Source organism: Penicillium maclennaniae (genome assembly GCF_028827695.1).
Source record: "Penicillium maclennaniae strain IBT 15551 chromosome Unknown utg000002l:1.0-2354659.0:1.0-2356205.0, whole genome shotgun sequence".
NCBI classification, from domain to species: domain Eukaryota; kingdom Fungi; phylum Ascomycota; class Eurotiomycetes; order Eurotiales; family Aspergillaceae; genus Penicillium; species Penicillium maclennaniae.
The window spans coordinates 411,237-437,453 of NW_026623214.1; the positions used below are offsets into that span (position 1 = coordinate 411,237).

General features: G+C 51.8%; 9 protein-coding genes across 9 annotated transcripts; 4 read left to right on the forward strand and 5 right to left on the reverse strand.

Moving 5' to 3' along the window:
• Positions 1-14: 14 nt before the first annotated feature.
• N7477_001380 (uncharacterized protein) lies at positions 15-353 on the forward strand (the record flags this gene model as incomplete). The annotated part of the gene is made up of 2 exons (XM_056963043.1): positions 15-30; positions 88-353. The coding sequence occupies 2 exons, from the start codon at positions 15-17 to the stop codon at positions 351-353; spliced, it is 282 nt and encodes a 93-aa protein (XP_056825962.1).
• Positions 354-1,253: 900 nt separating this feature from the next.
• N7477_001381 (TDT family transporter) lies at positions 1,254-2,532 on the forward strand (the record flags this gene model as incomplete). Its single annotated transcript, XM_056963044.1, has 5 exons — positions 1,254-1,645; positions 1,697-1,993; positions 2,049-2,134; positions 2,215-2,264; positions 2,386-2,532. 5 exons carry the CDS (start codon positions 1,254-1,256, stop codon positions 2,530-2,532), a joined length of 972 nt encoding a protein of 323 aa, XP_056825963.1.
• A 672-nt stretch (positions 2,533-3,204) lies between these two features.
• Positions 3,205-5,784, forward strand: N7477_001382 (uncharacterized protein; the record flags this gene model as incomplete). The annotated part of the gene is made up of 1 exon (XM_056963045.1): positions 3,205-5,784. One exon carries the CDS (start codon positions 3,205-3,207, stop codon positions 5,782-5,784), a length of 2,580 nt encoding a protein of 859 aa, XP_056825964.1.
• Positions 5,785-6,756: 972 nt separating this feature from the next.
• On the reverse strand, positions 6,757-9,304 carry N7477_001383 (uncharacterized protein; the record flags this gene model as incomplete). Its single annotated transcript, XM_056963046.1, has 2 exons — positions 6,757-8,603; positions 8,824-9,304. 2 exons carry the CDS (start codon positions 9,302-9,304, stop codon positions 6,757-6,759), a joined length of 2,328 nt encoding a protein of 775 aa, XP_056825965.1.
• A 491-nt stretch (positions 9,305-9,795) lies between these two features.
• Positions 9,796-12,151, reverse strand: N7477_001384 (Zn(II)2Cys6 transcription factor; the record flags this gene model as incomplete). Its single annotated transcript, XM_056963047.1, has 5 exons — positions 9,796-10,459; positions 10,514-10,858; positions 10,924-11,100; positions 11,150-11,282; positions 11,356-12,151. 5 exons carry the CDS (start codon positions 12,149-12,151, stop codon positions 9,796-9,798), a joined length of 2,115 nt encoding a protein of 704 aa, XP_056825966.1.
• A 1,205-nt stretch (positions 12,152-13,356) lies between these two features.
• ugp1 (UTP glucose-1-phosphate uridylyltransferase) lies at positions 13,357-15,242 on the reverse strand (the record flags this gene model as incomplete). The annotated part of the gene is made up of 3 exons (XM_056963048.1): positions 13,357-14,258; positions 14,296-14,821; positions 15,141-15,242. The coding sequence occupies 3 exons, from the start codon at positions 15,240-15,242 to the stop codon at positions 13,357-13,359; spliced, it is 1,530 nt and encodes a 509-aa protein (XP_056825967.1).
• On the forward strand, positions 15,162-16,185 carry N7477_001386 (uncharacterized protein; the record flags this gene model as incomplete). Its single annotated transcript, XM_056963049.1, has 3 exons — positions 15,162-15,215; positions 15,334-15,459; positions 15,754-16,185. 3 exons carry the CDS (start codon positions 15,162-15,164, stop codon positions 16,183-16,185), a joined length of 612 nt encoding a protein of 203 aa, XP_056825968.1.
• A 1,682-nt stretch (positions 16,186-17,867) lies between these two features.
• On the reverse strand, positions 17,868-22,512 carry N7477_001387 (uncharacterized protein; the record flags this gene model as incomplete). Its single annotated transcript, XM_056963050.1, has 4 exons — positions 17,868-18,399; positions 18,453-22,138; positions 22,190-22,252; positions 22,306-22,512. 4 exons carry the CDS (start codon positions 22,510-22,512, stop codon positions 17,868-17,870), a joined length of 4,488 nt encoding a protein of 1,495 aa, XP_056825969.1.
• A 1,702-nt stretch (positions 22,513-24,214) lies between these two features.
• Positions 24,215-26,067, reverse strand: sti1 (Hsp90 cochaperone STI1; the record flags this gene model as incomplete). The annotated part of the gene is made up of 4 exons (XM_056963051.1): positions 24,215-24,367; positions 24,420-25,708; positions 25,759-25,952; positions 26,003-26,067. The coding sequence occupies 4 exons, from the start codon at positions 26,065-26,067 to the stop codon at positions 24,215-24,217; spliced, it is 1,701 nt and encodes a 566-aa protein (XP_056825970.1).
• Positions 26,068-26,217: the final 150 nt, after the last annotated feature.

A 26,217-nucleotide genomic window follows, 5' to 3' on the forward strand; every position in this document is an offset into this window, starting at 1 on the left:
CATATAATCACAACATGTCTCAGCAAGGCAGTGAGTCCTCATGATCTGTACCACCAACCCAGAACAATCTAATCCCTATTTCCATAGGCGGCGGTCTTCTCGGCGGCGTGGGCGACACTCTGGGCAAGACAGTCGGCGGCGTAACCAACACGGTCGGCGGCGCAGTCGGTGGACTCGGTAACACGGTCGGCGGCGCGACCTCCGGCCTCGGAGATACCGTCTCAGGTACTACTGAAGGACTGGGCAATGTTACCAAGGGTGCTGGCGAGAGTGCCTCGGGCGCAACCTCGGGTGACAAGCAAGAGTCATATGGTGGGAAGGAGCAAACTGCACAGAACCCGCTTGGATTGTAAAGATTTGGAATGTCTGATTATGGATTAATGCTGTGATGTTCGTATATAGTTGAACTCAATGCACGTTACTTTGGGGCTTATACTAGTGACCGTGTCCTTGTGTCATAGACGATCTATACTAGATTATAGAAGTAAGTCGACTCCTATCCACGCAGAAATAGATAATATACTTCAATCGTCACCTAATGGTTCCAGGAATGAAATGGATCCGATCGCACTATTCAACGCCCCGCAGAAGCAAGGAGTATATTTGAGGCTTAAAAGAAACATATGAATGATTTGGCAATTTTTGGAATTAAACCCGAGTGTTGAATCCCTTCCCAAGATTCTGCTCATAATATTGAAGTTTGTCGGAGGCCAGAATATAAGCTAGTGCCATAATCACGCAGCTCGGGAAACCGAATCTCGACCGACGTCAGATTCGCAATTGGGACAATAACTAACTGGCACAGCCAATTAAAAATGTCGAATGGAGCTCACGACTCTTTTCCTGGAATGTGGAGTTTGAGGCGCGTCCCGAAAAGGATTTGTCCAAAAATTGCTTGCCGGATCCCGTGATCTCGGCCGACATCATCGAGTCATACTTCATCTCGATATATAATGCTTGCCTCATCTGCTGCCCATGTGCCTCGGTATTTTACATGGCTCTGTATCCCACGAGCGCAGAGGGTTCAATTAACATGGCGACCAGCACGCGCCAGACCCAATCATCAAGTCCACCATTAAATTCACCGACGAAGTCACCATCAATTTCACCATCACCGCCACAAACAACATCTCCTCGCCCTCAACCCTCTAACGAACCAGAGCCAGCACCCACAACTTCAAAACACGACCATGGCTGGAGGAGAGTAGTCCGTAATTTCACTCCATCGTTCGTCCCCCTCCTACAACCCAAGAATGCTCACTGACCCTCTATACAGTTGGTTCTCCGTAACAATGGGCACAGGCATCGTCTCAATTCTCCTTCACAACCTCCCGTACAATGGAGACTGGTTGTACTATCTCTCAATAATAGTCTTCGTGCTCAATGTCCTTCTTTTCAGCACAGGCTGCATCATCAGTATCCTACGGTACACACTGTACCCAGAGATCTTCCCTGTGATGATCAAGCATCCCGTTCAATCTATGTTCATAGGAACTTTCCCCATGGGCCTAGCTACGATCATCAACATGATAGTCTTCGTCTGTGTCCCAGCGTGGGGTGAATGGACGAGGTATTTCGCTTGGGGATTGTGGATTTTCGACGCTGTTGTGTCGGTGACGACGGCGTTTTATTTGCCGTTTCTACTGTGAGTGGCCCTGTTCTGAGCTTCTGAGAACCGTTCTGCTAATAAGCGTAGAATGGCCCATGGAAATGAAAGACCTCTATCCTCGATGACGGCGGTGTGGCTTCTACCCATCGTGAGTTGTATTGTGGCTGCATCGTCCGGGGCTGTCGTCGCCGGTGTACTACCCAATGAGCAGTATGCTTTGTGGACGGTCATTGTTAGCTACGTACTTTGGGGTATTGGGTTGCCGTTAGCTATGATGGTTATGGTGATTTATCTCCTGCGTCTGACGCTTCACAAGCTGCCTCCCAAGGCGGTCATTGTTAGTGTGTTTCTGCCTCTAGGTCCTCTGGGACAAGGTGGATATGGGTATGTGATTTTTTGATACCATGAGCAATGGTTTGGCTTTGCTAATTTCACTTAGAGCGATGAAGCTGGGCCAGTGCGCGCGAGATATATTTCCCCAAAACTCATACATTGGAAGAGTCCTCCGGGGCGACTTTCTATACTGTGGGTTTTTTGGTCGCTCTCATTCTGTGGTCGTTTGGTTTAGTATGGCTTTTCTTTGCATCTGCTTCGATCGCGTACAGTAGGACTTTCCCTTTTAATATTGGGTGGTGGGGATTTACTTTCCCGCTCGGTGTGTTCGCAGCAAGTACCGTCCAAATGGGAATAGAGCTGCCTTCGAGATTTTTTTAAAGTGTTAGGGACAGTAAGTTCTTTTCCCTGAATACTCTGATGATGCAATGGCTGATTTTTAGATACTTTCTGTGTTTGTGGTTGTGCTGTGGATCATTGTGAGTGTTGGTACTTTGAAAGGCGCTATCTCGGGAAAGCTGTTCCATGCGCCGTGTCTAGGGGATCTTCGGGTGACGGAAGAAAACAAGGATGCCGGAAAGGCAGCTTGACTCAATAGCAGAATCAATAGATTGAAGCACTAGCGTGAAAATTAGAATGAATCAAAAGTGCTGTATAGACGTGGCAAACCCCAGATTCACGTGATGTGGAGAACGCGAAATTATTTTATTTTATTTTATTTTTTTTTTTTATTATTTTTTCCTCCCATCGAGAGATCCAGCCCAGGCGACATCCACTTTGGTCCCTGATCGACCGCCTCTGTGCCCTTCCATCTCCCAGAGGGCTTTCGTTCGGGACCTTGGACTCTGCTAGAGCGCATCGCCCGATCGTTCCAGCGTGTCTTCCCCCCCCTGAATCCCTCTTTCGTGTGCGCCTGGCGATTTTTCTCCTGCGCTGACCTCGGAATCGGCGGTACTCTATTCCCGCCGCTAAGCCGCTTTGGGATTTTGCCTGCTGTCTTGTTGCCTTGGTGCCTGGCTGCCTTGGCGCCTGGGTGACTCGGAACAAACAAAAACACGCGGCGCGCTCCAGCCGGTCGTGGACTTTTAGACCGTGAAATCGTTCGCCACGCGACTGGTGGCTAGATAACTAGATTGAATTTTCTAGAGTCCAAATTTCCATCTAACGGCGCTCGCTTGCGCTTGGGGTGAATGCGCTCGTGAACGAGAGAGCGCTTCTAATCTGCTACCGCTTACGGCAAAAGCTACATCACATCATTGAAAATGATGCCATACGGGGGTCAACCATTTCACCCCGGGCAACAGCAACCTCAACAGCAGCAGCAACAGCAGCAGCAGCAGCAGCAAACTACTCAAGCGCAACATCCGTTGGGTGGCCCGCGCCAGCATGTACCGTCGCCGTCGCTGGCCGCGGCACCGAATTTGCCGCAACATGGCAGTCCATTTCCAGGGAATAAGCCGCTATTCAGAGCGCAACCGCAGCAACATTTTGCATCGCAGTCACCCGATCTGCGCAAGATGGCGCCGACCTCGGGTCCTTTAGCAGGGTATCCGACAACTACTAGCTTTGCACAGTTTCCTGGTCAATTTCCACCGCAGAGCTCTCCGGACTTGATAGCTAGAAACCAAGACCCGATGGCGCTGCAGAACTTACAGCGCAGCTATAATCCCATGGCTCATTTACAAAGACAGCCTGGAATGAGTCCACCGACGGGTGTGCCTCATCAGCATGGCATGAATATGCCCTCGCCACAGCAGTCGTTGAATGGCCTGCCTCGGGTCGGAGTTCATCAGAGAGAGAATCATTCCTCTGGCAGCCCCTCCATGGCTAGTCCGTCTATGAATGCTATTTATCAGCAACGCCAACCTCAGTCACAGCCGCAGTCTCCTCAACAGACTCATCAGCAGTTGCAGCAAAGGCAACATCAGCAGTTCCAGCAACAACAGGAGCGCATGCATCAGCAAAGGCTCGAGCAGCAGAAGCTCCAACAGCAACAGCAACAGCAACAGCGTATGGAACAGCAACGACTGGAGCAACAGCGCATGGAGCAGCAACGTCTCGAGCAACAGCGTATAGAGCAGCAAAAGCAAGCCGAGCAGCAAAAACTGGAACAACAGAAGCGAATAGAGGAGCAGCAAAAGGCCGAGCAACACAAGCGACTTGAACAGCAGCGTCTTGAGCAAGAGCGCCTGGAGCAGGAACGCCTAGAGCAGCAGCGCCTTGAACAGCAACAGCAACAGCAACAACGTATGGAACAGCAGCGACTGGAGCAGCAACACATGGAACAGCAGCGTCTTGAGCAACATTTGAAGCAGCAAAGAATGCAAAAGCTACAAGCAGCTCAAGCACATCATCCATATCAGCAGCAACATTCTCCTTTCTTGCAACATACCCAAACCCAGTTCCACCAATATCATCCGCAGCCCCAGGCTCAAAACCAATATACTCCCCAGCTCCCTCAATTTTCACAAACTTCTCAACAGCCCCAGTTCCCTCAACCACAAGCGCAGTTCCAGCACTATCAGCCACCTTCACAACCTTCAGCTGAGCCGCAAAGGGCATCTGTGACCACCCAAGCATCGACTGGGACCGTTAAAAGCGAAGAGCAGAGTCCTGCTCTGAAGAAGATGTCCAAGCCCAAAGGTCGACCTCCTGGGGCTGCAAAGTCTCAGCCCACACCCCAAGTTGCAGCTCAAGTTCAACCTCCCGTGGGACAGACTCATATTCAGAGCGCTCCTTCCACCGTACCACTCACCACCCCTGTGCAGTCAAATGGGCAGGCACAACCACAGGTGACTGATGCCATGGTGACCGGCGGTGAGCAACCGGTAACACCGCTTCCAAAGCGAAAACGTGGACGGCCGAGGAAGGAGGAAGTTGCCGCCAGGCAAGCTGCTGCGGCTGCGCAGGCGGCGGCAAATGGTCAACCGATTCCTTCTGGTCAACCAGGACAAGCATCCTTTACGCCAAATATGACCCCGACTGCTCCGAGCATTCAAACTCCTATAATTGGTCCAGATGGCACTCCATTGCCGATGAAGCGGAAGCGTGGTCGTCCTCGCAAGGCGGATCAAATCGCATGGGCCCAAGCTACCGGTCAACCTCTGCCCCCACCGAAGCCGAAGAAGCCCTCGACAGCCAAAAAGCCAACTGGCACCGGTCGGCCACGAGGGAGGCCTCGCAAAGCAGACGTTGCCGCTGCAGCTGCCGCCGCGGCAGCGGCAGCTGCAGGTGGTGATCAAGCCCCGGTGGAGAACAAATTCCCTGATGACAAAATGGACACCGACATGGGTCAGAAGCGCGCAGCACCGGCTGACAACGAACCACGAAAGCGTCCTTGCCCGACACCTCCATATCCTCAAGGACAGCATCTGCCACCGCAGAGCCAGCCACTCCCGCAAACTCAAGCTCGCCCACAGCAAGCCCAACCGATGCAGCAGCAACAGGGCCACCACATGCCCTCACACGGTCAGCATATGACACCGCAATCAAGCCAACATCTCTCCCCTCAACCCGGCCACCATATGGCACAACAAGGCCAGCTTCCCCCACAGCCAAATCAGCCGATGTCCATGCCACACATGCCGATGCATCAACACCTCCCACCTCACGCACCACGCTCTCAACACCCGCAACACCCTCACTTCATGCAAATGCCACCAATGCAACAACTGCAACACCCGCAATCTATCCACGGACACCCTCAACCTCAAACCCAGCAGGCCCAACCCCATCCGGGCCAAAGGACACCCGTCCAGCAGGGTCGCGCACCACCACCACCTGCACCCCAGCATCAGCACCAGCACACATTCCAAGTCCAGCTCCAACCCCAGCCAAGCTGAGCAATGTCAATAGCATGTTCTCTGGGTTTTTCGGCGTTCTCATTCATCTTCGATGGAAATCGTGGCTGAGCATTGAATTTCTTGTTCATATGTGTTAATATGAATTGTGTTACTGCTGCTATTAAGTTTCGAGCGTTTAGGTTGGCATTTTCTGGGCATTTTGCTCTTTGTTAAGCTTCATTTTAGCCAAGAGGGACGTTATATACATTAATGTTATAGTACATACTCTAATTGAGCAAGACCTGTTGAATCCAGTGCCTACCCTTTGCACATAAATGCGTCATGAAGAAAAACATTGAGTACTTTGTTCTTCAAAAATGGAGTCCCAACGTCTGATCACTGAAGGCCGGACCATTGGTAAAGACTCCGGTCTCACTCACGAGGTCTCTGAGTTTCAAATTTGTCTCGATGGTCTGAAAGTTTGAGACTGTAGATCAATTGAGTATAAGCTACTACAATGGACACGTCCTTCTGGATATCTTTCTTGATTGCGGACGTCGTCATTCAATAATCAGTCGAATGATCTATCTACTGCGTAGGTGTAAATTTTCCCAAGAAGATGACTGCGTGGACAGGACATTATAACGAGCCAGTACATATAACCGTCCACATGGTGACTCCTGTGAGAATATTAAAATGATATTGTTCTGGACGTAGGGCTTGTCCAGACGGTGAAAGAGAATATTTCAACCTATTAGCTAAGCACTCTCCTATAATCCAACAAGATTTCCATCGGAGCACGATACGTTCTAGTAATTTCCAAACTTAAGACGCACGAAAACGCAATTTTTATCAACACAAGAGGACAAGCCCGAGAAAGTTTACTGTACGAAATCGTTGATCATCAGACATCAAGCATGACATATAATACATGGCACAGCAGCCAGACAGAGCATGTAACGAAAAAAAACCCCCCCATAACAAGTCAAAGCAGAAACCGAAACACCATTCCACCTTTTCATACATCATTTATCATTTGCCAATTTCATCATAATCCGTCCCCAAACGACCCCGACCCCTCAAAATCAACCAATTCATCCAACCCATCCATCCTCCCCGTCCCTCGGCACTAAACGTTGCCAAATTGTTTGAAGAAGGCCAGTCCTTCAAATCCACATTCAAAGAACCTGCAATCCTCCTCATAACGCTCTCAACGAGTAAGAAAGCCCGTCTGGCCGCCGGATCCACGACAGCCATAGCATGGATCCAGAAGAAGACCTTGCGAGTCTCGACGATGGCTGCCTTGAGATCAATTTCGTTCAAAGGGACGGACATGGGAGACGTGGATGTAGAGTAATCTGTAACGGAGGCGTGAGAAAGGCCGAGGAGAAGTGCAGTTGTGGCTTGCATTAGGAAATGAAGTACACTCCACCATGGCGCGACGCGGGCGAGCCAAGAGATATTGGGTGTTTCGGGAAGAATTGAGATGAGAGCACATGCGGCTTGGAGACATTGTGTAGCCATTTCTGAGCGAAGTTTTGTGCGGGAGTCGCCTGGGTTTTGGGAATGGCTGTGTGAGAGACATGGGCGGCAGAGGGCGATTCGGGAGGAGAAGTAGGACATTGCTAGACAGACGCATTCACGAACATAGGGAGCGGAGGTGTCGTCTAGTTTTGGGTGGTTGAGGTGCCAGGGACCGGAGGAGGGAATGGTGAATTGGTAATTTGAGGGGAGTTTGGCGAGCCAGCGGTCCATCAGGGTTGCGTATTTTTGAAGGCGATATTCTATTTGGGAAGTTCCTTCGCGGATGCCCTCAATGCTGTAGATTTTGTTGATGACCGATTGAGAGATTAGGGCTAGGTCGACGAGGTAGTAGAAGAAGAGGGAGGGGGATGGACTGCATTGTGAAATCCAGCTTGTTGCGGCAGGTTGAGGGATGTGATTGGTTGGTGTCTCAAATATTGTCGCGCGGAGATGGTCGTCGCGGGCTTGGTAGTCGTGGAAAAGGCGCTGGACGTCGGGCTTCTCAAAGTATTCCTCTTCAACTGGGATGGGAAGGGGTACAGAGCAGACTCCTTCGCCAACGCCGGAGGCTCGGCCATGCATTGAGGTAAGAAGGTTCTCTAGGCAGTAGATGGACCACCATAGGCGACATCGCGCTTCTTTGGAAGCATTATGGGTGCGGTCATCTGTCAAACGGAGGTTAATGCCCAGGGATAGTGCAGATCGAAGGGCCAAGCCGGAAAACGTAGAAGCCCTGTTGACTTGTCCTAGGCAAAGGAGGTAAACCGCAATGAGGAACTCCAGCTGGATTTGCTGAAGATCAGTATGCTCAAGAAGAACATTGCTCTGCATGCCCAGCTTCCAAGCTCGCGACAAGAAGACTAGGTCATTCTCACTGGAAGCATTGGTCAAATTCATGAGTTTAAAATATCGACACCCGATCGCAAATATCATGTTGAGAATACCCAACCACTTCCTTGGCGGTTTGGCCGATCGATCAAAGAATTGGCGATATTGGGATGTAAAGGCTGGTTTTCGAACGGCGCTGAAAATGGGGTGAACGAAAGCCATATACGCGTGGAAGTATCCATCAGCAACCTCACGTGGCGGCACGGCGAGGGGATCGACATCCTCAATAATGGGTATATCCATATTATCGAGATGATAGTTCATCATTGCCATTGGAATCTCTCGGGCCGTAGTCTCTTGCGGGCGAGATAGCGTTTCACTGGTATCCTCGGACTGTGAGGTCGCCACAGATTGCTGTCGACTATCATTCTCCACTCCATCTTCCAGGCGTTGCATCCATGTAATCTCAGAGTTCTTGCCAAAGTACCCTGCCGCACGAGTGTTTTCATTTCGATTGATATCCTCATCTACAAGGTCCACATCTTCGAGGGAGCCAACGGAAGAATCCGAGTCAGAATTGTCGACACTCTTCTTTGAGCATTTACCATCTTTGGCCTAGATTGAGAATTCACATTAACACGGACTGCCAATCGATACAGAGGACGACAAGCTGAAAAGATCTTCAGCATTTATTGAATGAACATACCTTCAGCGCCTTTCGAATTCTACGCGTCGTGACTGGATCACTCTCTCCCTCAAGGCTGCGCAACAATGTTTCGTACCGATCGACTCTCCGCGCCAAGACATCAAGCATCTTCTGATCGCGAACGCGCTTCACATCCTCGTAAGTGCAGCGGTTTTTGTGATAAGCACACTGCCCACACGTTGGTCGGGCACCGTCGCATTTTGTTTTCCTTGTCCGACAAGCCTCGCACGCCCGTGCTGAACGACGTCGTCCACGGGAACTAATAGGAGCTGCAAGACGGGGAATGGCGACCTTGTGCATTGTCGCATCTGCCAGACCCGCCGATCTAGGGGACGCGGGAGGGTTCTCCCATGCAGGATTGGCAGGCATCGGAGGGTAGAATGCGTTTTGGCCATACATATTCTCCGGCGCCGGCGGCGACATGGAACTCATTGAAGAAAGCCATACCGGGCCTGAGTTGTTGGAAGGCGCCGAGATGTTGGTGTCGGGCGTCGAATCTCCCAATGTATTGGATGGGTTCATGAGGCTAACGATTCCGTGTTCGTCGCAGAATCCTGAACGTAGTCGAATGGAGTCTGAGAATGAAGTTCAACGGGAACGGCAGTAGCTTCTAATGGGGGGCATCAAGGTCCGGACCAGGGCGACCACCACCAATGAGCTCATAGCGACCGGTTCAAACTTGCTTAGAACCTGACAAGATGCAGTATTCCTTTCCAAGTCTGGTAAAGATCCATAGCGATTACCGTGCGGAGAAGAGATAGTGGAATCTGACTTGCCACCGGCGTGCGGGTGGTGGGTCGTGGGACCAGTTTTGACGTCAGTCCCGTGGACCTCAACCAACCCATCAAGTAGGAGGCAAAGAAGAGGCAAATCGAGATTATTAACATCGTCAACCTGTCACTGGTAAATCTGAATAGTTAGATGCTCCATAGAAGTAGAATCGCCAATTTTTTTCTTATGTTGTGATGATGACCCGGTAGGGTCGCAGCTTCTCAGGAATGCCATGTATGTACTTAACAATCAGATAGGCGGTGTCGCTCAGAGAGAACATCATCTTTGCCTAGACTCAGGCTTTCATAGCGATCGAGCATGTCTGATAGGCCCAGGCCAGCGTAGTTCTGGAGACTTTGAGCGCCCTTCCCAATGCCATTATACTTCTCCTTCTGATTGAGCTTCTCAAGTCCATTTGCATACTCATCATACCGGCTATGGCCTTCATTCGAGGTCTCCTCGTCGAATAGATTCTTAAGATCGTCGGTAACAGAGTCCGAGTCACGGATTCCATCTCCCTGGGTCTTAGCTCGAATGGATTGTCGGAAGATATGGAACAGGTTGCGGCCTAGTGCCGATCGACTGGCCACGACGGAGAATGCGCTTGTAAGCGAAAGAAAGTCTGTATCAAGGAGGTCGCAGGATTCTGACTCTAACATCGTAAATAGCGCAACATTGATTGCGTACATTGCGAAATGATGCGCGCGACTAACGCCGTATTCGCGCCGGATGAGGCGTGTAAGTGCTGCAATATTGCGAGCTGCAGACTGTGCAATTTCCCACGCATTGTAGTTGAAGTCAGGAGTGTGTCTGGGAGCACTTTTGGGATTCCGGGGTCCTCCATTGGCGGAGTTTGGATTATAATTGCAGCTGAACAAGTGAATAGTCAGAGTATGATGACGCATTCTAACATTAAAATCAGCATTCGTATATTTAGATTAATGTCATAGATTAACTCACTTCAAAAGAATAATATACGGTGGCGGCTTGCATCTATCCTCAAATGCGTCAGGCAAAAGCTCATTCCATTGATTCAAACGCTCATAGAGCATCTGCCGGCTCTGCCGATGCTCGCCTTCATTCAAATTGCGCTGTTCATCTGCAAACATACTGCGTGAGATGTCACGCGCAATTATGGACAAGTTGCACGCCTCCTCGAAGTAAAGACTTAGAAACGAGGGACGTGTTTCACGATGTGTGGGATAAGGTCTCCAAACACTTTGATCTTCCGCCCGATTGCGTTCCAGGCGAGGCAGGTTGACTTGCGAAATATGACAGGGCCGCAGAAAACCAGTGTGGACCGTGCTATTCCAATCAGTATAAGCATCACGCCTGGAAGCGACAACGGAAGGCGTTGATGGTAAGCTCACGTATCGATATTAAACAAGCCCCAAGCCATCCTTCTGCACGAAGAGTCCATGTCTCTTGACAACTGCTTTGGGTCAATGCGCGGGCCCCTATCACCAACCAAGCCTAAAGCCTCGCCCATGCGAATGGCCTCGTGGAGTGTGATATACCCGAGATCGTCATTGCGGGACATTGCGTATCTACTCAATCAGCCCCTGGCGCGAATTTGAGCTGAACAGTCAAACAAACCTTCCATACATGAGCAACGTGCCCTGCAACGAAGCTATAGTCGGCTGCTCCGGCAGCTCCCTCTTCAAACGTTCTGCTTCAGCAAGGAATGCACACCCCTTCGATGAGATATCACCCGGAACGACATATGCCTCTGAAAACTCCGAGTAATACTGTATCAATCAGCCTTCACCATTACCACCACCCTCGTCTCCACACCTAAAAACGAACCACCGAAGCCAAGCGAAGAGAGGAGAGACTCACACAAGCATTACTCAACAGCGCATTAACCAGAAACGGAGTACAAAACAAACTCCCCACATCCCTAGCAACCATATGTCTCAAGAAAATCGCCTCATCAATAAACGCATTGACAGGATGATCCCACGTAAAATAAAGACTAACAAGATGACTTACAAGCTCGTCATCCCCACTAACACTCGTCCAAGGCCACGCAGGAACCTTGATAGTAGCCTCATCGCAAAGATAATGAATATCCATAACTTTACTACGAAACGCAGGCACCGGATCCTCAACATTAATAACACTCCTCACATCTTCGAGTTTCGCCAACGTTTCGGGATCACCGTTCCTCGAGCCGAGAGCCGATAAAGTGCCATCGATATACGAACGCAATTCACTGAGCGGTGCATTCCTTCGGATGAGATCAAGTAAGGTGAGAGATTTCGGCTCGTCGGCTGATCTGATGAGTTCGAAGAGATCATTTAGGAGATCGCGATGGTAGGAGAGTTCATCTGCTGTTCGTTTTGCGGCGACGCGGCGGCGCTGGTCGAGAGATTCGTCGAATATGCAGGTTCGATGGAATGCAGTGCAGTTTGCACAGGGTGCAGAGCCGGAGCATTTGCGTTTTGATTTTTTGCATGCTAGACAGGCTGTGGAGACGCGTTTTTGGAGATGGTTTGAGGAGGAAGAGGAGGAGGTTGAGCCTGGTTTGGTATAGTGGGAATTGGAAGGGCTTTCTGGGGGAGGGGAGGATGGGGGAATGGTGCGTTGTTCGGTCATTATCCTTCTGTTTGGTATGTCGGGGATCTTTTCAAACTGCCAACTGGAGGGATATGTCCAAGGGTATTTGTGTTGTATGTACTGGAATGGATGTAAGGGAGTTGGTTGGATGAGATGCAGATGTGGGTTATATTGCTATGGTGGCTACATGCAGGCAATGACGACGGCGGCAATGATAACCGAGTCGTGATTTGCGGCGTTGGAACGTGGACTGCCTCAAGGTGGGACTGTGATATCGACGCCCCCAGCACTTGAAGGCGGCGGCGAGGGTTTGGACCGCGTTATTCTAACGTTGTTTGATTAATCTATGGGCCTTTCAAGACCTACCGTATGAGAGTTCGGGGACTGGTGAGCACCTGAGTAATGCGAGAGCGCTGAAAGAAGGGGACAGATGCATAGCAGAGCAGAACAGAAGTATGAGGAATAATCGATTGACATGCACAGGGTCCGCAGGGCTAGGTTATATGCCTCGACCTGCGGGAGTCAATGCCCCTGACACTAACAGCCACACTGCGAAGCATTGCCTCATGAGGCGTATGACGTTGGTAGCAGTCATCAGGAGCTCATCAGGAACAAAGTTCCGCCTATAGTGTTGATAGTATGGGGCTGTTGAGCTACCTGACGGGGCTGATGCCAGGATGAGGGCACTGCCGGGACAAGATAGGTCCCTTTTAGTGGCCGAATGTTTTGAGCGTCTGGTCAATGCACAAGTGTTAGGTTGTACGCTAGTTTGCGAGAATTGAGGAAAGGAACCGGTTTTGGCGAAGTGGAAGTTGTATTGTGTCGACGGAGATAACATCCGGGCACGTGACGCGTCAATTTGCCTTTCTGGGTTGTTAGTTGGGCTTGCCTCGTCGATACATGTGGACATGGAGTGCGTGGAGCATTATTGGAGCAACATTAGGCATTACGATATTTAAAAAACTCGATATGCGACATTTTAATAACATCTGAATATACTGGGCACACGTGTGAGCACGCAATTGGATACGAACGGGTTGCATTGACTCGGATACCTGGATAACGATAGTACTTGGAAGAAAAGACCGCGATTCCCAATGCAGCCGAAGAAAGAAAGAACAGACGCTGGATTATTGTAATGTAATACAAGCACATCTTTTGCATACTCCATAGGGTTCCGTAGCCACGAATGCACCTCCCAGAACGACAACATACCCTGATCAATTTGTCCGTGACACTGTCGTCTAGTGCTCCAGGATTCTCAGGCTACCCTGCACAACACAGTTCTCCAGGACGGAACCCGGGGGAATATCGATGGTGCTGCCCTCGGTGGCCACGATAATGACGGTACCCTTGAGGGTCACGTTGCGGCCGAGGTTGACGGGACCGGTCACAGTCAGGTGGTCCAACTCGACGATGCGAGGAATGCTGGCAATGCGCTTCTGGAAGTCAGAGACCTTCTTGAAGTCGGAGCCAAGCTTGATGACGGGGACACCACCGAAGCGGTTGGGGTCCATGACCAGCTGGCCGTGCTCGAGGCGGTAAAGATCAGACTTGACAACCATCAGATCGGAGCAAGTCTTGACGGGCAAGAAGCGGCGACGGGGCACGTTGACACCGTGAGCGTTCTTGAAGTGACGGATAGCGGCACCGACAGCAGTCTCAAGCTGGTAGATAGCCTGATCGGCCTCACCCTTCTTATCAGCGGGGATGGACTTCTCGTTGGCAATGATCTCCATCTCGAGCTCATTCTCCTCCACAACACGCTTGACAGCGCGGATGTTCATCCAGATGTTGTTGGTGTTGAAGTACTTGAACTTCTTGATAGACTTGAACTCGTTGACGTGCTCCTTGGGCACCTGGGCGATCTCGAGCAGGCGGACCTTGCCATCCTGGTCAATGATGGTACCACCCTTGACATCCGCCTTGGTCTTATCAGTCAACTCCATGATGTACTCGGCGTTGGAGTCCACCATGTGCTGGAGAATGCGGAGATCCACAACGGCACCGAGGTTGTCGGCGTTGGACAGGAAAATGTACTCGATGCCACGCTCGATCAGCTTATCGAGAGTACCAGAGTTGTACAGAGACTCGAAAACGTCACCGTGACCGGGGGGGATACCAGTCCTGAAGGGGAGAGTCGAAGCTCTTGGGGGCGGGGAGGAGGGAGTCCTTGATGATACGGGGGTAGCGGGACTGGTTGAAGGTGATGATGTCGACATTGTGACCCTCGTACTTCTTGATGATAGACTGAGTGTCCTGGTCGGTGTTGAAGGAGTTCATGAGGACGAAGGGAACGTTGACGTTGAAGCTGCGGTTGAGGTGCTCGATCTGACGAACGGACAAATCCAGGAAGGACATACCCTCACGGACCTCGATGACGGACTTGGGGCCAACACAGCCCATGGAGGTACCGAGACCACCGTTGAGCTTGACGACGGCGAGTTTGTTCAGGAACTCGACAGAGGCGTCAGCACCGAGCTCGTCGTAGCCGACGACCTGCGAGGGCTGGGGAGGGGCGATGCGCTCCCAGTTGACGGCATTGCCCTTGGCCTTGTCGTTGAGGAAACGACGGAACAGAGCGAAGAAGTTGTCCATCTCAGCCTCGAAGCGCTTCTTCTCGGAGGGGTCGGTGACGGTGTCAGAGAGGGCGTTCAGCGCATTGCGCATCTGCGAGGCAGCCACACTGGTAGAGGCATTCTCGAAGGCCTGCAGGTGTTTCATTAGCGAGGAACTGGTGGACGCCATAAAGTAGAGATCATGAAATCAAAAAGCGAGCAAAGCAGGCAAAGCGAAGAGGGCGATGATGTTGATCATGGCAGAGATGCAAGCCGCGATAAGAGCCAGCCCAAAGGGCGCAACCAGCTTCAGAAGGAGCGACCCGTAAACACCAGCTCGATAAATACGGGAAACAAAGCCGCACCAGGTCTCATTTCATATCTCGTCTTTTCACATCTCACATCTCACATCCCCCCCTTCTCTTTTTCCCCCCTCCCCCCCTCTCTATCTTCATATTGTGGTCACTTACCATGTGAGACTGGGACTTGCCATGGTGCTTGCCCCCGAAGGAACCGGCGGAGGCCTCGTTCGCAGGGGCGCGGAGGTGTGTAGGAAGAGCCTTGGAGGCCATTGTGAAGGATCGATAGGATTATTTTTTTCACTGAGAGAAAGTTAGGGAAAGCCAGGAATAAAAGGAAACGTGGCTAGCTCCAGAAAAACAGGAGAAGGAGGGGTCGCCACAGCTTGTGTCGATCAGTTCGGGTGGAAAGCCACTCTACCGTGTGCATGCTCGACAAGCTTCCGTCATTCGGACTTGCGGAGGGGCCATTGAGGGGAACAAGGGAAAGGTACATGCAATACTTGGAAGGGGAAAATACTGTACTCACCAAAGCTGAAGATCACAAAGAAATGATCATAGATCCAAGAAAGAAGAACGAGGAAAGGGAGGTGGGGGAGTAACGTGATATTTATCGCATTCCTCTTGGTGTTCAGAACCTGGACGTGTCTCACCCCGTTATGTTATCGTGTCTCCGTCTCCGTCTACGTCGTGCGTCCCTATTCTTCGACTGTCCCTAATTCTTCCCAATTTATCCCTATTTCCTAAAGTCCAATTCCGAATTGAATTTCAATTCCATTTCCAGTCTGGTCCTACTTCTAGTCCCAGTCCCGCAGCTGTCAACACGGACATCTATCACGGCCCGTGCAACTTTGGAGCGGTCGGGGAGCTCTCTCTGTCTCTCTTCTCTTCCCCCCCACCCCCCACCACCTTCCCCTCGACCTTGATTCTCGGTGAGCTTTCCTCGGTCAGAGACAATGTCTCTCCACCGGAGAATCCCCGTTCAACCCAATTCCCTCCCAAACTCCCACAGGGGTCCTGGCTGAATACTCGCCCGTGGGGAATCGCCCGGATTCCACGCAGATTCCAGAATGACTGGTCAACACAGAGAATCTGGACTCGGCCCCCTTTTTCACAGTGGGTAGGCGACGCCGCCGGCCCCACCACCGTCGCCATTGTGGACGTCGTTGCATACCGATTCGTGCTCGGGACGCTTTGCCCGGAACGCTATCTGTAGATGCGGGCTAATAATATCATGTCGTGCGGCCATCCCCAGTTCCAGTTGGAGAGAGAGAGAGAAAGGAAGCTGTAGCTGTGCACCTTACTAAGGAGATGTACAAGGGACCTTGGGGTGTATCTCACCTGGTACCGGTACATTTGAAAAAAACACTGTGTTCAGGTACCACAGTCCATGGAGAGAGTACTACTCAGGTAATTGTGCGGGACATGAGTAACACGTTGACAAACAAGGGCAACCCCCAATACGACCTCAACCAAAACCAAGTCTCTTCATGCGAGAAAATCAAGTTCCAAGATCCCCGCCAAGCCCTATTCGGCCCACCACGCAAATTAGCCTCCACCGAACCGAAGCCGACCAAAATAGCTCCTAATCTTCCCGTCTGGGATAGACAATCTCATATCAAAATACTCCTTTCTGTCAACCATGACCCTTACATATCAACGTCATCCTAAGTGCTAACACCGACCCCAGTAATGTAAATCTACAGAACATAGAATCCAAACTACAAACATTCAGTGTTAAATACGAAAATACAAAAAAAAAAAAGTCCAACACACCAAACCCACATCGTAAGCGCAAAAACCATGAGAGAAGACCCGAGCATCTCAGACCCGCTCGCACACGGCACTCAGTACTCCGTCCAGGACTAAGCTTCGGCGCGCAGATCATCTCAAGGGGGCAGTGCAGGCAACAAAGTTCGTTCCACGAGGGTTACTGGACCCCTATTTCTCTGACACGGAGACACGCGTATCTGAACTCACCCAGCCCCGTGGAATGTCCACTTGGTACCCGGGTACCCGATTACCCGCTCTGGGGCCCGTCTTGCACGGGATTCGTTAAGGTGTGGTTCCTTGAGGTGCCTAGCCCTATATCCATGTACCTGTCAAGCCGGGTCTATGGATAGATTCAGGGGGAGGGTCCGCTGGTGGTAAATAGAGACTCATATAGTCTTGATGGGTCAGGGGGATGCCTTTAGGGGATTGGAATCCGTTATTCGTGAAACATACTATTGAATTGGAGACTCAGGTTTCAAATGGGGTTATTCATGCCAATTGATGTGAATGGCATCACTCTAGTAGATGGAGCTTGGATGGGGCTTAATTGGGAGTTTGGTGGACATTGTTGGTTTAAAGACTGGCGTATGTTTGTAGAGGCTACACGCACAGGTGGACGCGGGTTGGTTTCCGAGTGGGATCGTTACATTATTCACTATCGAGGCGGATGTATAACTTCATCGGATTAAATCCATGGGTCCTTGGGTCCAGGTCATAATTCATCGTGGCTCTAGACAGGATGAGAGTTGCCCTTGCACCCAAGAAATGTTCACTTTCTTTACTTTCGAGAACTTGTCAGATGGGACCGAAGGGTTGTGGACCTAGATTCTACACTCAAAGGGAGGGTTTCGCGATCGGGTCTTGAAAATACTGCTATTTTGTATCTTATTTTGCGCTCGTAGTTCAATGCTTGAAGGAATAACAGTTTAAAAGCAATTCATTAGACAAGAGTCTACAAACACTGTGCATCTAGAAATGTAACCTCTCAAGGAGAATTAAAACAGCAACACAAATTCAACGCAGAGAAAAGGATATCACATCGCAAAGCAGTAAACAATCATGGGTCTTTTTCATATACCATCCTATCCTCACTGTCCCCCCTCTGCTCAAACTGAAGGAAGCAACTTAAGCATGCGACCCGCTAGGGTTCCGCTTACTCAAGAAACTGCGCCTCTTACTAGCGGGACTGTCCGCACCATCATCACCACCGCCACCGGCGGTAGAATGCGAGGTCGACGGACGGAGCGAAGACTCAGAGGGAGCAAAGTTGGATCGAATAACAACAGAGCCCCCACCGACAGGAATAGTCTTATCCTGGTCGGCGGCATCGGCCTGGTCCGCGACAAAGAAAGGCGCTTGGCCTAGCTTACCATCTGAGCCGAAGGTAGAGTGATCGAAGACGCGGATCTGGAACTGCGCGTCTGCGGTAGCATGGGGTACCCTGAAGGAGTCGTCGAATGTAACATCGGAACCCTTGTGAGGCTTGGTCTTGTGGACTTCTTTCCAGCCCTTCGATCCAGCCATGCGGACGACGATGCGCAAGTTCGAGCTGGCTGGGAAGCCTGATGCCGAGACGATGGTAATATTCGCGGTACCCACGTCGCCACGGCCTGTTGTGCCGATTGCGCCAAGGCGGTCGCCATACGTGGATGCTGTGCTGCGGTTGCGAGAGTGTTCCTTGGGGGTGGACGGGGAAGAGTCGCCATCGACAAGAGGTGGGCGGGGGCAAGGCTGCCATTGCGTTCGGCTTTCGGGCTCTCCTCTACGATGGACGGGGCGATAGAGGCTGCGTCGTCGCCGTGCTTGTCTTTCTTGCCTATGCGCATCACGCCGTGCTTCAGGAAGGAGGCGCCACGAACGACGTTGCCGCCGACGAAACCGACGCCCTTGACTGGCGCACCAACGATCTTACCGGGCACTGCGAAAGTGCCGGAGAAAGTCGATGAGCCCTGCCGGGAGCGGACGACGTAGCTGGGCTTGAAGAGAAGCTTCAAGCGGATCACTCCAGACTTTCCGTCTAGGGGCAAAGTGACTTCTTTGCCGACGAAAGGCTCGAGGTCCTCCAGGTCAATTTTAGCAGATCCAAGCCAATCGGCTGAGTCTCCAAAGTCCCAGTCGTAGACATCGACATGGAAGCGAGCATCGATACGGGTCTTAATGGGGGTCTCGAAGAACTCGTTCCAGGCAGGGTGCAGGGTCTTCTTCTGCACCTTGGTTTTGAAGACGACGTCGCCGTCTTCACCGAAGCGGAACTTGCAGAAGGGATCCGAGTAGCCGTTGCGGTCGGCAGATGGCAGGTCGGCAGCGTCGAGAATGTCCACGCGAAGGGAACCCATGTTGCTGATGCTTTCCTTGGGATCCAACTTCATTCGGACGGGGATGTAGCGACCGCTGACGGTGACCTTGCTCACCTGGCCGGTGTTCGAGCGAAGTATGAGTTCAGTGGGAGTGTACAAGATGCGCTGGAGCGTGGGCAGAGTATCACCAGTCAACTTGGCGACAATGTTATCCTCTTTGTTGTCCTTGCGATTGTCCTTGTTGACTAGGCGTAGGGTAATCTTGGAGAACTCAAGCTCACGAACAAATGCCTCGCCAATGTCGGTGTTATTCAGAGTAGTCGAGTGAATTTTGGCCGAGGTGTAGGCAGGGAACATATAGTCGTCCATCAAGACCTCGAGCTGCACGTTGGAGTGAGCCAGCTGGCCGTCGTGGAACTTGAACACGATGAATCCAGACTCGTACTTGGGAAGGTCCTCAGCACTGATGTAAGTCTTGGGGATAGACTTGACCGAGCGCACAGAAGTGGCATCGGAGTCACGAGTAGGAGGACGAGAAGCAGTAGTCTCGATACTAGCACGGCCAGAGCTCTCGCCGTTGGTGCCGTTGGGAACGCCGTTTGAAAGGGCCTTAGAAGCCTTCGAGGCTTTCGAGGCCTTGGAATCAATACTGGCGGATTTGGAGTGCATGCTCTTGCGTGGGGCACCATCGGTCTCAGTACCAGTGCCTTCGATCTCCTCTTCCTCCTCAACCTCATCCTCGGGATTGACAACGGGGATGGCGGGGAAGAACGAGACTGTGTAATTGATCGTACCCTTCTTAGAACCAGTTCCACTCGTACTCAGAGCACTGCTGAGAACCTGCTTCTCGTCATCGATCTCATATTCGCCAGTTTCGGTCTCATGCACAAAGTCAGCGGCGTTTAACTCAACCCAGCCAAGCGAACGATCCTTGTTGATAGTCTCCTCATCCATGACCTCGACAGACAGCTTCTCCCGAGCACTACGGATAGGCACGTAGACAACCTCATCCCACTCAGGGTTAAGGTTGCTACGGAAAGTGACGGTGCGGCCGCGAGTAACGCCAGAGAGGAGAACGCGGGCGTAAGGGTCCGACTTGCCCATGGATTCGAGGTTGCGTAAGTCCTTGGCACCCTTGAAGTGGAAGCGCATCACACCGATGGGATCAACAAAGCCAGCGCCCCCGGCAAGAGCACCCAAGGCAACGGGCTTCCAGTTCAAGGTCAGCTTGGCGCGACCCTCTTTGGCTCCGTGGAGGTGGAACCATTGCTTGCCTTGTTCCATCATCTTGAGCATATCAGTCATCTTGATCTGGTACCGGCCAATGATAGGATCGGCCATCAAATCACGGTCATCCTTGATAATGAGACCCAGACGTGCATTCTTGCGGTCGGTAACCAGGAACTCCTTAGAAGCATTCTGGAAAATGGGATTGTTTGTGCGCTTCAGCTTGTTGGTAATGTGAATTTCCTTGCCGTTGAGAAGCAGAACACCGTAGGGGTTCAATTTGCCGACCATACTCTTGCTTCCGTCCAGGTCCTTAGCCTGTTCGATGGTGAATTGTGCGATACCGGTGTTCATCTCGGGCGCGGGCTCAGTTTGTCCATTTTCGAGTTTGCGACCTTCAAGCACAGGGAAGAAGCGGATATCAGCGTGGATGGCACCGCGGTGACGGCCACTAGCGTTAACTTCAAGGTAAAGGCCCTCGTGAAAAGGTTCTTGCTCCAGCTTGTCCAAGCCAAATGAGGCAACTCCAAGCTCCTTGTCCTTGCGGTACTCATTCCAATCATAGGGAGTAATAGTGAGGGCATCTGCGAAGGAAGTGATGATAACATAGATAGTCTCGTTCCAGCGGGGGCTGTCGTTGTCGTGAACAACCTTGGTGCGTCCGAGCTCAGTGCGGTTGTTAAGAGAGACGACAGCATACGGATCAGGAGTACCAGCAAATTTGTCGGCATTCTTCAGCTGCTGAGCACCGTGCAGCGTAACTGCAACGACACCAATAGCCTGGTCAACTGGGTTTCCGGCCAGCATCTTGGCAATCTCAATCGGGAACACATTAGGGTCGTACATCATAGGCTGCAGATTGTTGTGAATCTGCTCCTTGATGAAATTCTCCAGACCCGGAATGAAGTTGATATCGAAACCCAGAGTGTCACCACCGAGGGGCTTGCAGACATAGTCGATCTCAGGCTTGTCCAGGAAGCAGACGTCCACGCGCTCGATGTGAGGGAAGGGAATTTGCAGCTTGACCTTGACGCGCATCAAGCCAGAACAAGCCATATCCTCGACAATGACATCCAGACCTTTGCTGACAACACCCTTACCAAGTCGGACTTCAAGCACGATCTTGGGATTGATCTTGTTCTTCAGCTGACGCGCGGTCAAATCCATGGTATCGTTAGGGGTGAAGCTAAACTTCCAGTCCATGATTACAGTGTCTGGTTCGGTCTTTGGGTATGTCTTAACGTGCTCTAGGCGGGGAGGCTTAGTACCGAGGATGAAGGTCTTCAGGCGCAAGCTATCCAGGAACGCGGGAGTCGAGGTACTCAGAACCTGGTCTACGGAGCTGATGATGGTGTCACACAGAACCGGAGCGTAGATGGGCCAGAACTTGACGAGGAAGCTGTTGATCCACTCGAGACTTTCGGTGTCGGTCTCCAGGCGCGCCTTGGACATCTCTCGGAGGATATCATCACGGAAATTGCGACGCACTCGGCGAATTGATGTACGGTAGTAGGTACTGCAAGCTGCCATGATCAAAAGCACCCAGCCGACACCACCACCCAAAGCAGCGATCAGCCACGAGCCCAAGCACGCAAAGACAATGACCGCGGCATTATGATACCAATCACCAAAGAATTTGTCAGGCAAACGACCCTCTAAGAAAGTCTGGTGATCGAGCAAAGTACCCTCTTCATCGTCGGCCGCTGTCTTTTCGGTTACGAACTTAGGTGCCCAACCAGTACGGTCGCGCGCCCACCTCATATCCTCTTCTATTTGCGGGGCACTCAGACCACCATTGGCATTGGCATCCTCGGCCAGCAGCGCCGTAGCCGATTTCGGGGGCGGGAGGTCATAGTCTGCTTTACCACCATCCTACTTACGGGTCAGTCAAATGGAATCGCTACAGGCGCAGACCACTCCTACCTGGTCTGTGATGACGGCCATGCCCTTGGGCTTCTTGTCGTGGTGGAAACCAGGCGGCAGCCGCTAGTTCGGTCATGGTTAGTGTGCGATCTGACGATCTCTCCAGGATGACATACTGATTGCGCTGCGGCCGCCTTGTCCTCTGGCGAGGCATCCGGATCGAATTGGTAGGCAGGTACACCAGCCTCTCGAGTTTCCTCCACCAATTTCTCTTCCACTGTGTCGGGATTGACCTTGGATTCGGGGTCTTGGGCCAGGTCAGTCGCAGCCTCAATGATGCCCTTTTCCTTTAACTCGGTCTTCTCCGCGGCGACGGACGCCATGTTGGCCGTCGGCGAGGGTCACGCTGGGCCTCTGGATGTGTGGTTCGTGAGTCGGTTGGTGCTGAGGAAACTAGGCAAACGTCAGAGCGGTTGAGCCGAGGGACCCACTGATCGGAACCGGGTACGAGGTTCGTGAGAAAGGAGGAGGGAATGATACTGAACACATACGGTCGTCGAGACCCGGGATTGAAAAGAATGCCAGGGTGAAGTCGTACAAGATGGGAGAGAAAAAGAGGAGAGGAGAGAGAGCGGCGGTTGGGGCAGCTCAGACAACGAATCCCAGCCGCTTGCGTCAAGAGCGAGGCACCTGTGGCTGGGCTCGGTAATACACCATACAGGGAGCTATGGAGCTCATCTATGGCTTAGGCCCTAGTAATACACTGGAGCCTACTCTGCTTGGAGAAAATGAAGGAAAAGGGAGCGATCAGCTCGGATCGCAGATCAGTGACGTACTCGGAGCTAATACCGATCGTGGTTACCGTGTCTCGGTTCTACCTCTTGGGATTCAGCTTACCAGTATGTACTACAAATCACTAATTCTCAAGGACACTGCCTGCAGCAACCCTACTCAGGTACATCGGTATTCAGTTTGTACTGATGGTAATCTTATCTGAGGGGGGAAAAAAGGAGGGAAAAACCCACTCGAATCAATAGTGTAGCACCGCCACAGTTCCAATTCTGGATTAGGGATCGCGGTCACATCGGGCTTTCGCGTCCACTTTTCTCGGTGGAGCTGTGGCTGGACAGGGGAAATAGCGAAAACCAGCCCTACCATGTTCATTTCCCTCTTGTTCAACCCCTAGGTTCGGACCGAGTCTAATTACCCCCTAAATTCAAGAGTCTGGGGTAAAATCTAGGGGGGAGGTAATTACTGACAAGATCCATGCACCCGTAGCTATCGCAAGCCCAGATCCAGCCCTCAAGGCTACATTATACTCCCATACACGTGTCAGCACCCCCGCCCGATTGCCCGATCGGCCCAAACTTGCGGAAAAACCGGTGCTAGTCGTCAATTCTCCACCAAAGTTCTCTAGCGCTGTGATATCAGCTGTGAAACTGCAGTCATCGGCGCTTGACTTGTAGAATTGAGTTCCATCTTGGGCCGGTCTGAATTTGACCTGTCATATACACTACGCGATGCTGGAAGTTCTTCTACGCATGTTAGAGAGCCAGTGAACATGATTGCCTTGACTTTCCCGCCCCGCTCCAGTACATCATGCAGATCTGCCAATTGGCGTGTTCGCGTTGTGTGACCTTGTGGGCCGACGGTGGGGAGCGAGTTGGTAAAATTTCTGTCTGTGGAGGGTTTTGCTTTGACCCTCCCAATGGTCACTTCCAACATCGGAATGTGGACTTGTGTCTTTGCATTGAGGTACAAAGTAGGTGTATGACAAGGTATCCCAAAAGTATTCATATAAGGGGAATTATGCTTCGCACAGGTTCTCAGGTATATATATATCTATCTTAAAGCATAATTGAAATGTGTTTCAATTGCATTTTACTCAGTGGCCTCTGATCTAAAGAGGTACAAACCTTCGGAGGCCCGAGGGGTCTAAAGCACTTGAGATCTGAAATATGTGGACGAAACACATTAATATTCGAAGTCATATCGGCAATTGAGATACATGCTAAAACTCAATATTTTAGAAAACAGAATCTGCAGCACAGCTCGTCACATCTTCAATCTCGTAAAAATGAGCCTTTACCGGCCCAGACGGATCACTCCAGCAGCCATCAGCTTCTGGATCTTGATCCGCACCTGCGGGTTCTTCATGTGCTCCTGCAGCGCAGCCGGGTCGCTCTTGGCCTGCTGCAGAATGCTCTGCATGACGGGGTCCTGAAGGACGGACATGATCTGAGAATGATTAGTACGTCGTTTAATACATGATTCAATTAGGTCGACTCACCTCGGGGTCATTCTGGATGCGCTCCATAGTCTGCTGCTCAGTCTCGCCAGCGCGGGCACTGAACTGTGCATCCAAGCACTTCTGCTGTTGCTGCTCGATCTCGCGGGCATTGGTACCGTCGTCGTGCTCGGCGGCTTCGGTGAAGGTGTCCAAAGCGCGGTTATACTCCTTCATCGCGATCAGAGCCTGGCCCTTGCGCATGTACGCGCGGAAGAACTTGGGATCGCGCTTGATAGCCTCGTCGCAGTCTTGCACGGCACCGGGGAAGGCCATAAGCTTGATGAGGGCTGCGGCACGGTTGGAGTAGCCACGGGGGTCGTTGGGCGCGCGCTTGACCATCTCGGTGAAGGCTTCCACGGCACCGGGCCAGTCGGCTTCCTTATACTTCTCCTGGCCGAGCAAACGAGCCTTCTCGGCTTCTTCGGGGTCGAGGTACGCATCCTTCTCGGCCTTGTCCTTGATCTTCTCCGCATTGCGCAGCTTGGCCAGGGCGTCGGGTGTGCGGTGCTCCATGAGCGACTTGTTGTAGGACTCGATGGCCTTGGTGAGGTCGCCCATCTTTTCATAGGCGCTACCAATGCGAGCGTAGGATTTGGCAATGATCTTGAAGTCGGCGCGCAGGTCACGTCCCTCGTCGACGGCCTTCTGACAGACCTCAATGGCACCCTCGTAATCGCCCTTCTCGAACTTGGCCGCACCAACGTTGTTCAAGTAAGTGACATCCTTGTTCAATTCCCAAGCCTTCTCGTAGTGCTCGATAGCCTGGTCGAACTGCTTCTTCTTGTAAAAGTCGTTTCCAATCTTCTTCTCGGCATCACCAGCCTCCTGAGCCTTGCGCTTGGCAACAGCCTCCTCGTCCTCGGGTTCGGCCTCGGGGGTAGGCTCCTTCTTAGGCGGCGCGGGCTTCGCATCGGGCATGGGTGTATCCTGTCCGGAGGGACCATCCTGGCCGAAGCTCATATCGATACCCAGAAGCACACTCATAACCTGCAAAAAGCGGGGGTCACGGATTTCCTCGCCAACGCTGTTGGGGTTTGACTGGATCTTCTTGAGCTTCGCCATAAAGTCGGGGTCGGCAAGCAGAGGCGCGGTCTTGGGGTTGTTCGCTAGCTTCTCATACATGCCGGGGTCGTTGAACATGCCACCGAGACCGCCCATGGGGTCACCCTGGACACCATCAGCCGTAGCCTCTGCCTGGATGGCTCGCTGGACGGCATCCAGACCGGACTTGGCCTGGGCGTTGCCTGGCTCCAGCTTCAGTGCCTCCTCGTATGCATCATAAGCGGCCACTACCAGCCCGTTAGCCACAAATCAAGTCAGCGTATATTCTTGCACTTACACCAATCTTGCAAGCCGCGGTAGGCAGCTCCCTTGCGAAGATGGCCCTTCGACCAGTCCGGCTTGATGCTGATGGACTTCTCGGCATCCTCAAGGGCTTTTTGGTATTCGGCTTGGGCAGCGTACACGGCAGAACGGTTAGAGTAGAGGATGTGGTTCTCGGAGTCGACAGCAATAGCCTCGGTGAATTTCTCACTAGACTCTCATTAGCATCACCATCAGAATAAAGTGGGGTAGCAACATACATGGCAGTAGGGTAGTCCTTGGCCGCAAAGGCCTTGTTGCCTTCAGCCTTCAAAGCGTCAGACATGATGGATGAGAATATGCAAAAAAATCAATTGGTGGTCTTGTAAGAATCAATGAGCCAGGACCTGAGATTATGAGGTTATGAGCTCCGACGTCCGCGAGCTTCTCGAAATTTCCGCGGCAGACCATATTCATGCCTGAGGCAGGCGCAGCG